We start from the raw sequence: 16785 nt of genomic DNA on the forward strand, positions 1-16785 counted from the left end.
AGCCCGGTTTGTCTTTGTGCGTCACGATGCCCACCGCTCTCGCCTTCAGCCGCTGTACGATGGCTCGTTTAGAGTGCTTGAACACGGTGAAATGAGTTTTGTGCTCGATATGGGTAGGCGAAGGGAGGGCATTTCAATAGACAGACTCAAACCGACTCATTTACAGGCGAGGACATTTCGCCGGCCCAGGTCCCACGTCACGGACGCCCTCCGAAACCCCCAGCCTCAACAGCATGCAAGGGTTGAGTGTCTTTCCCCCACTCAGGTCTCCACCCGGGTCGCCTGCCCGAATAACTTCACCTGCACCACCGAATTCAAATTGCTGCTGTGGACTGCAAATTTCCCCATTGTGGGACGAATAAAGGTTTTCTGATTCTGAATGAAAGACTGCGTAGTTGTTGTGGCAGGCTGGTCAAGCCCCCAGCAATGTTTTCACCTTGACTTTCCTTCTGAGGAGGGGGGGGGGGCTGTGTGGCCCGCACCAGGACTAGGCATCTCACCCAGCAGGTGCACAGGAGGGGGTGTGTTTATGTTAAGTATATTTCACTGCATTTTCTATGTTGGAACTAGATCCACTTGTTAGTCGTTGGAATAAACAAGTGTCTACATTCAGTCGTGTGTGCTCTTTCCTCAACGGCTACAATATAAGTAAACTGTATTGATTTGTCCTGAAAAATAAACATTTAAGAAAATATATGCTCGATAAAGATATGTACATGTATAACTGGAGAGACTACTACATGCGTTACTACAAAAATGTTCGTATGTACCGTTGTTCGTAACTCAAATGTTTGTAAGTAGTGACACTTTCACAATGCAATTAGATTTTGCTTATGTTAACACGTAAAACACTTCAAAAACATGACACCTCAAAATTGCAATGGAACATGAGATAAATGATTTTTTTATTATTGTGAATTTTTTGTACATTCAGGTGCATACAAGAGAGTGCCTGTGCAAATATGAGCAATCAACATACTGATGTTTTAAGGGTGAGTACCTTCATTAGTAGTAAAGCACATAAATTAATCCATATCAGTGTGAGCTAAGTGTAAGATGTTGGCATACGCATGCGTCAGGCATGTTGGGACCACAGAAAGCGATCGCAGCGCTCCAGCATTGTCTGAATGGTCGCCCTGAAACATAAGACACGATTGACTTGTCACATGGGAAACATCCACCAGGGGCAGGGATGCCAGTTTCGCACTTTTGGTGCCAGATTTGGCAACTTTTCAGATGACTTTAGAAAGCCTCCATATCTCCAAAAAAGCACCGAGCACAAATTAAAGGTTTATAATTTACCATAACATCAATGCTCATTTATTTTAGCTCTTCGATGGACAAATGTTGTCTACATTTCTTTCAATCGTTCAGTTTGAGTGACACTGTATAATACAATAATGTTTTGGATTGGATTTGCCTTTATTAGTCTCACAGTAGAGAAATTTACATTTCACAGCAGCAAAGTGATGAAAGTAATGAAAGTAGAAAAACAAACTACATGAGCTTTTCGCACATTAGCTCTATCTCTTGTTTCTATTTATAATTGTATTTTATTTATAATTGTATTTTATTTATTATTGTATCTATGCTTGTCTGTGACTGTAAAGTGTCTTTGAGAGCTTTGAAAGGTGCTTAAAATGTAATGTATTATTATTTTTATTATTATTATGATTATTATGATTATTATTATTATGCAAGCTCAACCGTCTCAATGCCCAACTCACCGCTGTCGTTTTTCGGCCACTTTCAGTAGCTCACACACCAGTTGTGAGTGAGAAGAAAGACTCAGCTGCACCCCGCACTCCTCCAGGACAGTCACGGCGCGCTCCGGCCCGACCATACGGGCCAGGCGCAGGGTCACGGCCTCGGGGTTGATCTTTCTGCTGCAATCTGCGGAACCATTGGACAAATTGTCCCCGTTCACGTCTGACGTACGGCTGCCGTCCTGAGCCAATTGAATCAGGAGCTTCCACTCGGCCAGGTTTTGAGGCGCCATACCTGATTAAAAAAAAAAAAAGAGTATTTGATAGTTTATCTTGACAAGCATTTTTGCATGTCTGGCAGTGAATGAATTAATGGCTAATGTGTCAATGTAGAGAAATTGCGAGAGATCCTCCTGACCCAGCAGTGCTCTCATTTAGAAACAAACAGTCAGTGCGGGTGAAACGAAGAAAGTGAAACCCACCGTCTGGGTCCTCCAGCAGGCTGATGTCATCCAACTGGCAGATTGTTTTGAAAGCTTCGGGGCGGCGTTGGAGCTCACAACACAGATGGAGATAACCTGTCCAGTAACTGTACGCACAAACACACACACACAAACATATTGCATAGATGAAATGTATTCATGTAAACCACCGAATAAATTCATTTCAATTTCAGAAGCCCCACAAAAAAATATTTTCTGCCCTGTTGTTGTCCAAAGTCAAGGGGGAAGCCCTTTGGTGTTGGGAGCAGTGAGTCAGAAGTACCCGTAACGGCGGCAAGTTTCTGCCATCTTCTGCTTGGATGAAAAGTCTGCGGGAAGTTGGATCAGCAAAGCGAGGAGGTGCCCGAAGCCCCAAGTGAAAATGTGAGAATTCCACCTGCAACAGATGTGGTGATTTTGCATGGATGTGAGTTTAAGTTGTCAAAGACGTAACAACTTAACAAAAACAAGGCAACATCCACAATTCTGTCTTTAGAAAAGACAAAATTATATTACAGTAAAGTCTCGTTATATCGATAGTACCGCTTATTACGATACTATTTCTATGAACGCAAGGAGAAAATTACATGCGCGCAGGGTCGGATATATCGATAGTCCCGGTTATATCGATATTTTTTCGGACTCCCGAGAATATCGATATAACGAGACTTTAGTGTAACTCTTTGTAATTGGATCCGACTGCGATGAGACAAGTTTAGTTAGTGTTGCAGAAAAATATGACATCGGAAACATTTCAACGAGGGCTGAATATTTGGAAAAACATTTACAGTAAATGCTGTCCAGAACTGGTGTCAAAGTCAAGGCCCCGGGGGCAAAATCTGGCCCCGCCACATCATTTTATTCGGCCCAACAAAAGCAAATCACACTTGTGAAATTCCATGATGCTTGCTTAAGTCCGGAACTAAAATTTAAAATTGTCTCAGCTCAACAGTCATTATTTTTTACTTCAGATTTTGAAAAGTCATTAACTCATTGACTGCCATTCCTGAATTTATTCGGGAATTGAAAAACATGACGTGGAGCGCCATTCCCGAATTTGTTTGGGTTTTTCTTGTGAGGGGTTGGGGGGGGGGGGCGATAAACCGCTGGCCAGACGTCTGGCAATGTTTTTGCCTTCAACGTGGGGGCAGCATTTCCATTTATTTCATGTAAGTGCTTTGTTACAGCTTTAGCTGTTGTTAAACTGTTATATAAATCAATATGTATGCATTGTATTGTATTTTGGACAGCCGCCCCCATTTCAAGGTCAGATGACTCCAGACCCACATAGCTTCATTTACTCAGATTATTGAGTTTTAGGATGACATAAACATTCAATACAGCACAAGAAATCTTACTCTCTTCTTTCATCAGAAAAAAAGTTAATTCCTAAATTATATGGGTCTAGAGTTATATGAGCTTGAAATAGGGGTGTCTGTGCAAAATACAATGCAATACATACATATTGGTTTATGTATAATATTGGTTAATGTAGCGCTTTAAAAACAGCTGAAGCAAAGTGCTAACATGGATAAAAGAGGAATTCTGCCCCTTGTGGAAGGGATAAATATTGCCAGACGTCTGGCCAGCGCTTTATATGCACCCAAAGAAAAAACAAAACCCGCACAAATTCGGGAATGGCGCTCTGCGTCATATTTTCAATTTCCGAATAAATTTGTGAATGGCAGTGAATCAGTTAAGATTTTTGTACTTCTCCTTCCTAATACATTTCTATTGTCTGTTTATATGTTCAATGAAAAAAACAAATGTGGTATAAAAAGATCATGGGTACTAATCTCACTATCCATGGGAATGGCGCTCTGTCATATTTTCAATTCCCAAATAAATTTGTGAATGGCAGTGAATGAGTTAATGTGTTAAGCCTACCAACTGATCAAAATCAAGCATTTTTTTTTCTTTCAAAATTACAACCTTCTCGATTTCTAAATGGCATTCCACTATTCATGGCAATTTGAATTAAATCAACTGTTCGGCGACGTCCCTAATTTCCACATCATTCTCCCCATGTGACGAGCAGACCTAGGCTGTCCTTCGGGTGTCATCGTGTCGCATCGCTGAGGAGCGTCGTGGCTTAGTGCCAGCTCAAACCATTCCTGCCGCAGTGATTCCGGTTCAAGAAGAGATTGCAGGAATGACAACCTGAGGGAGAATCCATTAAAATCTATAACAACACCCTGATTGTTTTTCTTTCAAGCAAAAATGTCAGGATGCAAGCGTACCTCTGCTCTTCAGGTTGCGACAGGACCAGGTTATCCAGGTAGGCCAGGAAATGGCCTTCGTCAACCATCGGGATCACATCAGCAGGCGTGACGGTGGGATAGAACGAGGCAAAGCAACGCACGGCCGCTTCACCGTGCTTCCTATACAACCTACGTATGGAGATCATCACTGATTTGCTGGGCGGAATGTGCACAGAAGCGAGAACCCGGATAGTAACTGACCTGTGTAAGTGCGCGATCAGAACGGGAGGACTGCAGGGCTGCTGTTCTCGCAGATAACGTAGTGATCTCTGTAAATCTCCTTTGTGAATGATTTCCACCATTTTGCTGGACTGTGTCACACCTACGGACAGAGAAATTACTTTTTTGGCCCATTTTTTTAACGCAGTTATACAAATTGCGTTGAGTAAAGTGTCTAAAACTTTCAGCCATACAGGTAAAAAGGTTTAAACAGAGCGCAAAGTGTATTCTGTAAAGCACAAGTGTCAAAGTTGAGGCCCAGGGGCCAAATCTGGCCCGCCACAGCATTTTATTCGGCCCATGAAAGCAATTCAAAGTCGTGAAATTCCATGATGCAAGCAAGCTAAAGTACGGAACCAAAATTTAAAACCGTCCCATGTAAACAACAATAACAGTCATTATTTTTTATGTCAGGTTTGAAAAGTACTTATTAATTAATTTGTTGTGCGCTCTCATGTAATATGTGGAGGGGATTAAATACAATGAGACCTCAACTTACAAACACCTTAATTTACAAACATTTCGTCTTACAAACGTCAAATTTATGAAAATTAAAGCTCATAAAAAGCACTATTTTCATAATACACACCCACCACGGCTGGCGGAGTGATCTTCGGCGGAAGCACACGACCGAACAGCACCAACAGTCCTTATGGAAGGTGACTCCCCTTCCATAAGTCATCAACAACTATCAAAAAGGTAAATAAAACTTTATTTTACAGCAGTTTACTTCTTTAATTAGAGTAATGCGCCTCTCTTTCCAAACAGCAATTCCCTTTGACCTTCGACCTCCAACGCCATTCCATCAAGCCATAAATGACCATCACAGATGTAAATAAAGTGACTTTATGATACAATGCAGTGTATTTCTTTCATTGCAATACAATAGCACATTTATTATACATAGAATACGGTATGTTGTGTGTAGTTTTAAGGCTTATTTAGTTGAAAAGTATATTTTATGTCTGTCTGGGAACCAATTAAGTTCGTAAGTTGAGGTCTCACTGTATTCTTATGGCTTCCCCAAATTCAAAATGGCCCCCTGAGAGGAAACTGTAACTACAATGTGGCCTGTGGCAAAAAAATGAGTTTGACACCCTTGCTGTAGAGTCTACAGCAAGGGTGTCAAACTCATTTTTTCCTACAGTTGAGAGCAGTGGTGTCAAACTCATTTCACATTGTGGGCCACATATGGCCTCGGGAGATGTCAAGTGGGCCGGACCATTAAAATTATACCATACATGCAATAAATAACCAAATATCATTCCTTCAATACCGAAACGTGTTGAAAACTGTTAGGTTAGAATATGACAAGCTAATACAGTATTAGCGTTAACAGTTGCATTTAATCTTTTAACAATTTTGAACGGAATTAAATATTTTAAACTTACTATTTTAATGTTTATCTTGAGCAATATTTAATATTGCTGAATAAATGTATCTATTTCCTTCAAAACACACCAAGCACAAATGTTTCCCACGCATCTCTATAAAAAATATGCAATGGTTCATTTTTCTTTGAAAATTCTACACTCATCTACTTTTTACTGTTTGGATAATGACATTTTGGCTAATGAGGGTGCTTTCTTCTACGCTGATCGAAACAGTACCCCTATGCCCTCTAGTGGACAATGCTTGAATTGCACCTCATTAAAAATATAAATTCCATGTCGTTTTTGCAGTTTTTCCACTTTTAAATTATCAAACCTCCTTGGGGGGGGGCAGTTCCGGCCTGCGGGCCGTATGTTTAACACCCCTGGTTTAGAGCAAGCTCTCTCCTCATTTTATTTAAACATGCTTGGGTTATATCCTGTCAAAAGTCAGACCTTCAAAATAAAAGCTTGTTATTTATTTATTTTTTTGAAAACCGAGCAGCACAAATTGTCCATTTTAGCTTTTTACGAGTCTAAGGATGCAAATGTAGTGATGAGTGACAAAAACAAGGTATTTCTGACCTAACATGGCTTCCATGAAGGAGCTCTGCACGTCCTGCTGCTCCTGGAGGCATAGCAGACACATGCTTCTAATGCGTTCTTGGTCCAACAAGAAGAAATAACGTCGCAGAAACGTTGCACAGCTCAACTCGTGGCCTATGGTGTCCTTGCTAAAACAGCTCAGCTCTGTAGAAAGCGTGGCCAGCTGTTTAAGATGAACCAGAAGATCGGAGGGCAGGGCTATGGGGGACACCAATCGCACGGCTTCTTCAGATGCCACCATTTTGTTGTCTGAAACCAGCTGACTGCTGCGTTCTGCCTCTGTAGGCATCTCTGTGTTCTCCAGCGGAGCGCTCTCAGTCGACTCTTCTGTTGTCTGTGAAGATATGTTAAAAAGCTGTTCCGCGTCTTCATCTGTGTCTGAAGGTTGAGCCGGCTTGAGTATTCGCTCCAGTGCCTTGAGCCACTCTTGGAGAGTTTCTTCCAGGAAATGTGGATCCAGCAGGACCAAGGGATCTTGGATCTGGAAACTGATGTCACAACAAATTTACTCTCTGCGCAAGGTTAGTAACATTTCATTTATAAGTGCCTTTCAAAACTCTCAAGGGCACTTTACAGTCACAGGATATTTTTTCTGCGGGTGAGCAGCGGCCGCCACACGCGCCAGCGTTCACTCAACCCGGAAGTCAGATGTCAGTAAAACTTATTTAACTCATTCACTGCCATACATGTGCAAAAATGTGTCCATTCCAATGCCAGGGTTTTTGTCATTGTCACTGAAATTGCAGGGCCCACAGAATATTGAGTTTTGGGACTAGCATAAGAAACATCAGACTCTCTTCTTTCATCAGAAAAAATGTGTTAATTCCTAGGTTATATAGTTCTGGAGTTATCCGAGTTTGAAATAGGGTGGCGGCACAAAATACCATAAAATGCATACATATTGATTTATATTGAGCTTTAACATCAGCTGAAGCTGTAACAAAGGGCTAACATGGACAAAAGGCAAATGCTGCCCCGTCGTGGAAGGAAAAAAACATTGCTAGAATCCTACCAAGCGCTTTATCGGCACCCCGAGTAAAAAAAAAAAAAAAAAAAAAACAAAGTCGGGAATTTTGGCGCTTGATAGAACTATTTTAAATATCTCTCTCACTCACACACACTCTCTTGGCAGTCCATCGAAGTCGAGGATGACGTCGCTTCCATTGCTTTGTGGGGTATTGGACAGTGGTTATTGGCGCTGGCGGCGATGCCACTGTAGGTGACTATGAAGCCCGATTCTGGAGCCACAAATCCTGCCACATTCAGGACATGTGAGGCCAGGACCGGGCTGGCGAGGCGGTACTGAAGCAGCACAAAGGTGTCTTTGCTCGTGCCGCACGATCCTCCTCTGGGTGCGCTTGTCTTCAAGTTGTGTCACCCCTTCGTGGCATAAGGAGCGCCACAGTGGCCTGTTCGCTGCAGCAGACTCCAGATCGCTGGGCTTGATGTTGCAGTTCTTTAGAGTCTGTTTAAGCTGGTCTTTGTATCGCAGCTTAGGACCACCAGGGTTCCTCTTCGCTGACAAGAGTTGTCCATAAAGCACCTGTCGAGGCAAGCGGCAGCTAGGCATCCGGATGACATGTCCAACCCACCGAAGTTGCCTCTTTGCCAGTATGGCCTCGATACTGGTGGAGGCAGTGCGTTGAAGGATGTCGGTGTGTGGAACACGATCCTGCCAGGTGATGCCAAGGATTCGTTGGAGGCACCTGATGTGGAATGCATCAAGGCGTCTCACATGGCGTCGATAGACGGTCCAGGCTTCTGCGCCATATAGCAGCGTGGACACACACACTGCTTGGTAGACTGCGACTTTTGTTGGAGTTCTTAAGTGGTTGTTTTCGAACACACGAGTACGCAATCTGCCAAAAGCTTTGGAGGCTTGATGGATGCGGGCCTGGACGTCATCATCAATTAGACAGGAGGGTGTTAGAATGCTGCCGAGGTAGCTGAATTGTTGGACAACCTTGAGGGGTGTGCCACTGAGGGTGAACGCTGGGGTTGGAGAACTCTCTTTTGCCATGACCTCCGTTTTGGTTACATTGATCACGAGACCGAGTGATCGGTAGACGGAGGACATGGTATCAAGGGCATTTTGCATGGCAGCTGGGCTGTGGGCCAGCAGAGCACAATCATCTGCATACTGTAGCTCGTGGATGCCGCTGATCAGGGTCTTGGTCTTGGCCTGTAGGCGTCTGATGTTAAACAGGTTACCATCCAGGCGGAATTGGATTTGTACGCCGCCACCTTCCTGGATGGACTTATGGAAGAGGAGCGTAGCTGCCATCAGGAACAGGTTGAATATAGCAGGGGCCAGTACACAGCCCTGCTTCACCCCGACTTCCACAGGGAACGGGGAAGATTGCTGGCCACCAACAAGTACAGTTGCTTGCATGCCGCTGTGGAACTGTTTTAGGATGCCGAGAAATTTGGAGGGGACGCCAAATTTCTGCAGTATGGTCCAGAGAATGTCACGGTTAACTGTGTCAAATGCCTTTGTAAGGTCAATGAAGGTGATATAGAGGTCCTTATTTTGTTCCTTGCATTTCTCCTGAACTTGGCGCGCAGCGAAGATCATGTCCAGAGTGCTTCGATCCTTCCTGAAGCCGCATTGTGTCTCTGGGAGGATGTCTTCGGTAATGTGCGATGTAAGACGGAACAGCATTACTTTTGCAAGAATCTTGCCAGCAACAGAAAGTAGGGAGATGCCACGGCTGTTGCCACAGACTGACTTGTCCCCCTTCCTTTTGTAAATGGTGACAATGTTGCTGTCTTTCCATTCCTGAGGAAGTGTCCCGTTTTGCCAGATGTTGCAGATGAGGTGGTAAAGCTTCCGTGTCAGGAGATAACCGCCGCTCTTGAAGACCTCAGCTGGAAGTCCATCAGGGCCAGGGCTTTTGTTGTTTTTAAGGCTCCGGATTGCAGAGAGGACCTCTGTGAACTGAGGAGGTTCATCAAGGGAGGGAACTGTTGGAAGCTCTGGGAGGGAGTCAAGGACAGATGTGTCTGAAGGGTTTACTTGGTTGAGCAGGGAGTCAAAGTGCTCTGCCCAGCGCTCAAGTATTAGCTGTTTGTCCTTCAGTAGTACAGAACCGTCTGCAGATTTAACTGGGACAATGTGTTGTCTTCGTGGGCCGTGCAGGGATTTTACAGCATCATAGAAGGCGTGTGTGTTGTTGTTGTCTGCATGCCTCTGGATTTCTTGGGCCTTGCTGAGCCACCACTTGTTCTCCATCATCCTCAGCTGTTTCTGTGTTTCACCACGGATGGCCTTGTAGTGAGAGAGGAGAAGTGGAGAATGACGGTTGGAGAGAAGTGTGGTATGGGCTTTGCGCTTGGCTTCCAGAAGCTCCTGTATGGCAGCTGAGCTGTTATCGAACCAGTCTTGATGACGTTTCTGAGTGAAGCCGATGGTCTCAGAGGCAGCTTGATGAATTGTTGTCCTCAATTTTTTCCACCTGCTTTCAACATCAAGGTCACCGTTACTGGCGTCGTTGTCCAGGCTGGCAAGTCCCTCTGCCAGCTTGTGGCGGTAGCTGGCTGCACATTCTGGGGACTCCAGTGCCCTGGTGTTAAGACGCCTTTGGGGCTGCTGTTTCTTATGAGGAGGTCGAATTCTCAGCTTGACCCTGGACTTGATCAGTCGATGATCAGTCCAGCATTCAGCCCCACGCATGGCCCGCGTGATGCAGACATCATTTTGGTCTCGTTGCCTTGTGATGATGTAGTCCAGTAAGTGCCAATGTTTGGACCTGGGTGCATCCATGATGTGATGTATTTCTTTTTCAGCTGAAAGATGGTGTTAGTTACAATCAACTGATGCTCAGAGCACAGAGTGAGGAGTCGGAGGCCATTGCTGTTTATTTTCCCCGTCCCGTGCCTTCCAATTACTTGTTTCCAGAGCCTGGCATCAGTACCTACTCGGGCATTGAAGTCACCCATCAGAACAAGTTTATCAGAGGCAGGGATTTTGGATATGGTAGCATCCAGGGACTCGTAGAAGGCATCTTTGGTGTTATCGTCAGCATCCAAGGTGGGAGCATAGGCGCTGATTAAAGTTGCGAAGCGACCTTTTACCAGGGGAATACGCCAGGTCATAAGCCGTTCACTGATGCCTTGGGGGGACTCGGGGATGTTACTGAGTAAGCTGCTTTTCACAGCAAAGCCAACTCCATGGAGTCTTCGCTCATTCTCTGGGAGACCCTTCCAGAAGAAGGTGTAACCTTCACCAACTTCTGTGAGTGAATCCTCGCCTGAGAACCGAGTCTCACTGAGTGCGCCAATATCGATGTTGTACCTCCTTAGCTCATGTGTGATGAGGGCAGTTCGTCTTCGAGGTCTCTCCATCCCGTCTCGAGCATCGAGGAGGGTGCGAACATTCCAGGAAGCCAGGTTCATAGTCATGGGTTTCATTATATTTCGTTTTCGACCGCAGAGGGGGGATGCCTTGGTGGCTGCGGTGGGCCACCCAGGTGTGGTGGAACAAGCAATGTTTAGGTCACCTTTTCTAGACCCTTCCCCTATAAGGGGTGAGCAGTGCGGACCCTGAATAGGGCTGCTCAGACGCACAGGATGCTGCCGAAGGATAATGTTGCTCCATCCCATCTTCGCAACGACCATCAATCCTGTACCGTCCCTGTGTAGGATTCAAGCTAGAAGCTTCCAGTCACATCCATGACCTGCCCCCGTCACTTTATCCTATCGCCAGTGGACTTATATGGTGGAAGCTGAAACCTGCGCTACTAGTGGATTTAGTGTGAGGGACGGGGCGCGCAATTCCTTCCCCCACATACTTGGCCGCACTCACTGTATTCCAGTGGCAAGAGTGAAGACTCGAGACGACCTTCAGGTGAGTGCGGTTGCAAGGGGCTGCCGGTGGTCCGATCTGTTGGACTCCGCCTACGCCTACCCCTGGGTGCGGATTTGGGATCACTCTTTGTCTGGCCTCTACCCTCCGACCTGTTCGGCTTGGGTGACCCTGCCAGGAGTACAAGACTCCAGCCGACATAGCTCTCGGGGTCACGGAGACGCGCAAAGTGCCTCACCACGATAAGGTGGTGATCCCAGTCGAGGCACAGATCCCAGTCGAGGCACACTCACACACACACACACACACACACACACACACACACACACACACACACACACACACACACACACACACACACACACACACACACACACACCCTCACACAAACCCGCACCCCCGATCCTCCTTCCCTCGAGCGCCATTCCCGATTTTTTTCAGGTTTTGTTTTTTCATGCTTGGGTGCCGATAATGCGCTGGCCATGGCCTTTGGCAATGTTTTTTTTTATTTTCCACAAGGGGGCAGCCTTTCCCTTTTTGTCCATGTTAGTGCTTTGTTCCAGCTTCAGATGTTGTTAATGCGCTATTTCAACCAATATGTATTGCATTGTATTTTGGACAGCCGCCCTCATTTCAAGCTCATATAACTCCAGACCCATATAATTTAGGAATTAACTCTTTTTTCCTGATGAAAGAAGATAGTCTGAGGTTTCTTACGTTGCATTGAATGTTTATGTAATCCTAAAATTAAATATTTTGTGGATCCTGGAATTCAAGTGACAACGACAAAACCCCGGGCACTGGAATGGACATATTTTTGCACATGTCTGGCAGTGAATGAGTTAAAGGACAACCGACACATTTTTTTTTTCCTAACTGACATCAGAAAAACGTTTTATCGCATCTAAAATACCCAAAACACGCAGGCTGATATTTTTAGTCAAATGCAAAACACCAATAAAAATGACCAAAAGTGTCCCAAAACTGCCACAAAATGAGCTCGGAATTGGGCAGATTCAGAAAGTCCCGCCCCCTTGTTCATGATGTCACTATTGGTCACATATTGCCTTGGTCCAGAATCAAAACAATGGCTTCAGAGAGTTCAGATTCGGAGAAGATGCTTTCTTGTTATTCATCCCGTTATGAATATGATTCAAATAGTTCTGAAGAGGAAAGCATAAATGTTTGCAATCGATTAAAGAAGTCCTTCCGTATCAATTCGAGGGTCTGGAATCCAATGCAGCGCCCAGAAAATGCACAAGCTCAGTTGGAAATGGGCTGATTTGTCCGCTGGGAATATGTGTCAACTTACACCTTCTTTATGCATGTTACCGCAATTGGCTGCGACACACAACGATTCGCCATCGCGTTATTTATGTAGTTTTCCTTCTAATCTCGCGATCAACACGGTGTTTTCAGACAAAAAAAAAAAGTACCCAAAATGCATTGTGTGTCGCTTTCTCGGTCAGGGGCGTTCCAAATGTGACGTCACCAACTCGAAAACAAGACTTCCTGAATATTCAGCGCAAGTCTTAAAACGTAAAATATAGCTATATGCGGTGGAATCTTATTAAAATATGCTCAGTAGAAGTCATTTGAAGTGATTTTACAAATTATGGACGCAACTTGTCCGGAGGTGTCTGTTGTCCTTTAAGAGGAGCGCAAAGCAAATATTTCCTTGCAATATGTTCTATATGACCCTTGGTCTAAACAATTATTATGATTACTATTGCAGTTGTGGAATAAGAACTAAATGAATTAATCTCTCTATTTTCATGTATCGCAAGGGGCTTCTATTTTGGCCTGTGCTGAAATTGGTGTCAAGCCGCCCCCAGGCTGGAATTCCGAACGGCACAGGTCATCCACTATTTGGATTTGGTCTCATAATCTTCATAAAATGAGCCGGACATATCAGTGTTAAAGATCAACTTCAGCCAACAGCTGAAAACGTTGGAAGACAATGGATGGATTCATCTTCTTAATTGCAATTCAGGAATTTTTATATTAATCAAAATACCATGTCGAAACAAGTGGGCGCACTCAACATTATTGTTGACAAAAAACAAACAAAGCAAAAGGCTTTTTAAAAAATTGAGCTCTACTTTAAGACAGCAAAGTCAGACGCAATTAGTTTTCTCCATAGAGGCATTTCAAAGAACTTAAATTAGGAAAAAATAAACTGTTTCAAAGACATTATGAATTTAATTAAGGTATAACGGAGTCTATGAACAGCCAGCAATCTCTAAAAGGCACACTAAGTGGCCACAACGACATTGAAAGAAAGACGTATTAAATGACAATGTGCAGTCCCCACAACATACAATTATAACGCTAAGTCAAAATCAAAGAACTGCAGGAGGAGTTTGACCATTAACAGCCTGGCAGTTTTCGTTATAAAATAATCTTTAAACAGGGTATTTGATATTTTTTATTGCTGTGAGAATTTTTGATTTCTATTCAAGATATTTTTTTCCAGGAAAATTTGCATAAATATTTTCTGCTATCAAAATATATAAATCTTCAAAAATAGCACAATTTGTTTGTACTCACATGGCCTGCTCAGTTGCCAACTGAAGCTCCAGCAGTTCAGACTCTGCGTTGGGCATGTCTGGATCAACCCTGAGGCGAGTTCACAGTTCTCGGTTTCATCACATCACCAACATTTATCTAATTAACATACAGTAGCATTGCGTCGTGGGCCACTCACTCAATGTCTGCGTCTTCCAAGAACGAAGCCGAGGTGGCAGACATCTCGGCGTGAAAACCCTCTCTCAAATCAGGTCGCTGCCAGAGCTCAGAGTTCATCTGGAGCGTATTGATCTTTTCAGTTGTCTTCTTGACAAAACTTGAAACACTGAGAGTGGGAGAGGAGGGACAGAATTGGATTGGATTGGATATGCCTTTATTAGTCTCATAGTGGAGAATGAGTTTCTCCACTTAAACGACAACCGACGACTCAGGACAAGTTGTCCATAATTTGTAAAATCACTTCAAATGACTTCTACTGAGCGTATTTTAAAAAGATTCCACCGCATATAACTATATTTTACGTTTTAAGACTCGCGCTGAATATTCAGGATGTCTTGTTTTCGAGTTGATGACGATGCTTGATGTGACGTCACGTCTGGAAGGCCGATGACAGAGAAAGCATCACACAATGCATTTTGGGTACTTTGTTTGGTCTGAAAACTTCGTGTTGATGGCGAAATTAGAAGGAAAACACATAAATAACACGATGGTGAATCGTGTGTAGCACCAAGACTACAATTTGATACGAGTTGACACAAATTCCCAGCAGACAAATCAGCCCATTTCCAACGGAGCTTGGGCGCCATCTTGTGCACTTTCTGGGACGCTACATTGGAGTCCTGACGGCTCGAATTGATACGTGAGGACTTCTTTAATCGATTGCAAACATTTATGCTTTCCTATTCAGAACTATTTGAATCATACTCATCACTGGATGAGTAACAAGAAAGCATCTTCTCCGAATCTGAAGCCATTGTTTTGATTCTAGAGCAAGGCAAGACGTCCCGGCGTGACGTCACAAACAAGGGGGCGGACCTTCTGAAACTCTGCATCTCCGAAGTCATTTTGAAGTAGTTTTGGGACACTTTAAGTCATTTTTATTGGTGTTTTTCATTTGACTAAAAATGTCAGCCTGTGTGTTTTGGGTATTTTAGATGCTATAAAACGTTTTTCTGATGTCAGTTAGGAAACAAAAAAATGGTGTCAGCTGTCCTTTAAGAGAGGCGCGTGATGCCTGAAAATGAAAAATGTCCGCAAACTCAAGGAGATCATGAAAACATTACTGATGTGCATTCATCAGCATTAAAGACTTGATGAGGAACGTAACCTTCTTCTTTCACCATCTTGAGGAATAATCCCTTGTCGGTGCTTTCTCTGTGAATTCTGTTCTGTTTTGCTGGGTTGATGGCTTTTTGCATCAAGTGTACAGATGGCTTGTGTGGGTTGTTTGTGGAGCCTGATTGATGGGATATTTTAACCTTGCAGTCTACACTCTGCCTTTGAACTATCAAAGTTGAAACTCTCTCACTGTCGTTTGCCTGTCTCTTCAATGTTTAAACCACCTCCCCTCACTGCTGCATTCTTGACCAATCACGTGGCTTTAACCGAAGACTGGGGGCGGGAATAGAGGACAAAAAAAGTCATCAGCCATTTTCTTTTTGAAGAACGGCTTCACGCTCTCTCTCTATCTGTCAACCCCACCCCCCTTACTTCTGTGTTCTTGACCAATCACGTGGCTTTAAACGAAGACTAGGGGCGGGGAATAGAGGAGAAAAACAGTCGGCTGCCATTTTGTTGTTAGAAGAACGGGCTCGTTCGCGAACGACACATCACTCATTGAGGCAGCTCCGTGTCCGAAAAAGTTCGTATGCCGAGGTAAAATGTTCATAAATTTAACGTTCGTAAACTGAAAAGTTCGTAAGCCAAGGGGTTCGGAAGCCGAGGTATCACTGTATCAGAAAAACATTGCAGCTGGTGTGCGACGACTATTCACCTGTCTTTGACGGCCCGCAACGCAATGCGAGGGGGTGTTGTGCGGAATGAGATGGGCAAATGGAATTGCAGGCCTTGTTCGGATCGCTCTGCTTCCGCTCGCTCGCCGCTCTGTGTATCTAAATCAATATTGGGGCGAGAGCCAGAGGAGAAACACAAAGATGGATGGGGCGCTGGTGGCGGAGGATGAGAGGGTGAAGACCACATGCGTGACGCCGAAGGACGACAAGGATGAGGAGAGGTAAATGCTGTGCAATAGAAATAAAACTGAAGAGAGGTGGTGATGCGTGTGTAGCATACAATGACACAGAGAAAAGCAGTCTGATTAGAAATACGGGTAAACACATATCGGCAATATCATATTCACTCTTCTCGTGTTTGAAGTGGATTTTAACCCATTTACACTGAGAATATAATTTTTTTCTGATTGGTTTATGACTTTGAATATAGGGAAATAAGGATGTGGAAAAACTCAAAAATCCATCAGAGTTATTGCCAAACATATACAGACCATAGTTGTTTTAAGTTCATCCTGTCTACTTAATATCTAATTTAAAACAGATGATTTTCTTACAGACAGTGTTTTTTAGGTGTTCAATTAGCTGACATGTTTCGGCGTATACTTCCACCTTCGTCAGAGTGTCACGGATGTTGTTGTGACGCGTTTGTTTGATGTTGTTTTTCAGCTGCTGTCAGCGGGGGTCGTGACTTGCCTGTCAGATCTGACAGGTAGGTCACGCCCTCATAGTAACACCAGCTGAAAAAGGAAGTATACGCCGAAACATGCAAGCTAATTGAACACCTGAAAAACATTGT

The 16785-nt window shown here is 44.0% G+C and overlaps 1 protein-coding gene across 2 annotated transcripts in view; it reads right to left on the reverse strand.

The window, feature by feature from the left end:
- Positions 1 to 883: 883 nt before the first annotated feature.
- Positions 884 to 16785, reverse strand: part of hps5 (HPS5 biogenesis of lysosomal organelles complex 2 subunit 2) — a 26212-nt gene continuing 10310 nt past the window's right edge. For both annotated transcript variants that reach the window (XM_088996401.1, XM_088996402.1), the window contains exons 13-23: positions 15971 to 16088; positions 14156 to 14302; positions 13999 to 14067; positions 6624 to 7132; positions 4651 to 4771; positions 4429 to 4578; positions 4229 to 4348; positions 2472 to 2585; positions 2189 to 2295; positions 1728 to 2001; positions 884 to 1136 (exon numbers count right to left, since the gene is read on the reverse strand). In XM_088996401.1, coding sequence (XP_088852527.1) covers positions 1076 to 1136; positions 1728 to 2001; positions 2189 to 2295; positions 2472 to 2585; positions 4229 to 4348; positions 4429 to 4578; positions 4651 to 4771; positions 6624 to 7132; positions 13999 to 14067; positions 14156 to 14302; positions 15971 to 16088 — 1790 coding nt within the window. In that variant the 3' untranslated portion in view covers positions 884 to 1075. The remainder of the gene's footprint in view (positions 1137 to 1727; positions 2002 to 2188; positions 2296 to 2471; positions 2586 to 4228; positions 4349 to 4428; positions 4579 to 4650; positions 4772 to 6623; positions 7133 to 13998; positions 14068 to 14155; positions 14303 to 15970; positions 16089 to 16785) is intronic.

Source organism: Hippocampus bargibanti, linkage group LG05, assembly GCF_051943395.1.
Source record: "Hippocampus bargibanti isolate YZ-2025 linkage group LG05, ASM5194339v1, whole genome shotgun sequence".
Classification (NCBI taxonomy): Eukaryota; Metazoa; Chordata; class Actinopteri; order Syngnathiformes; family Syngnathidae; genus Hippocampus; species Hippocampus bargibanti.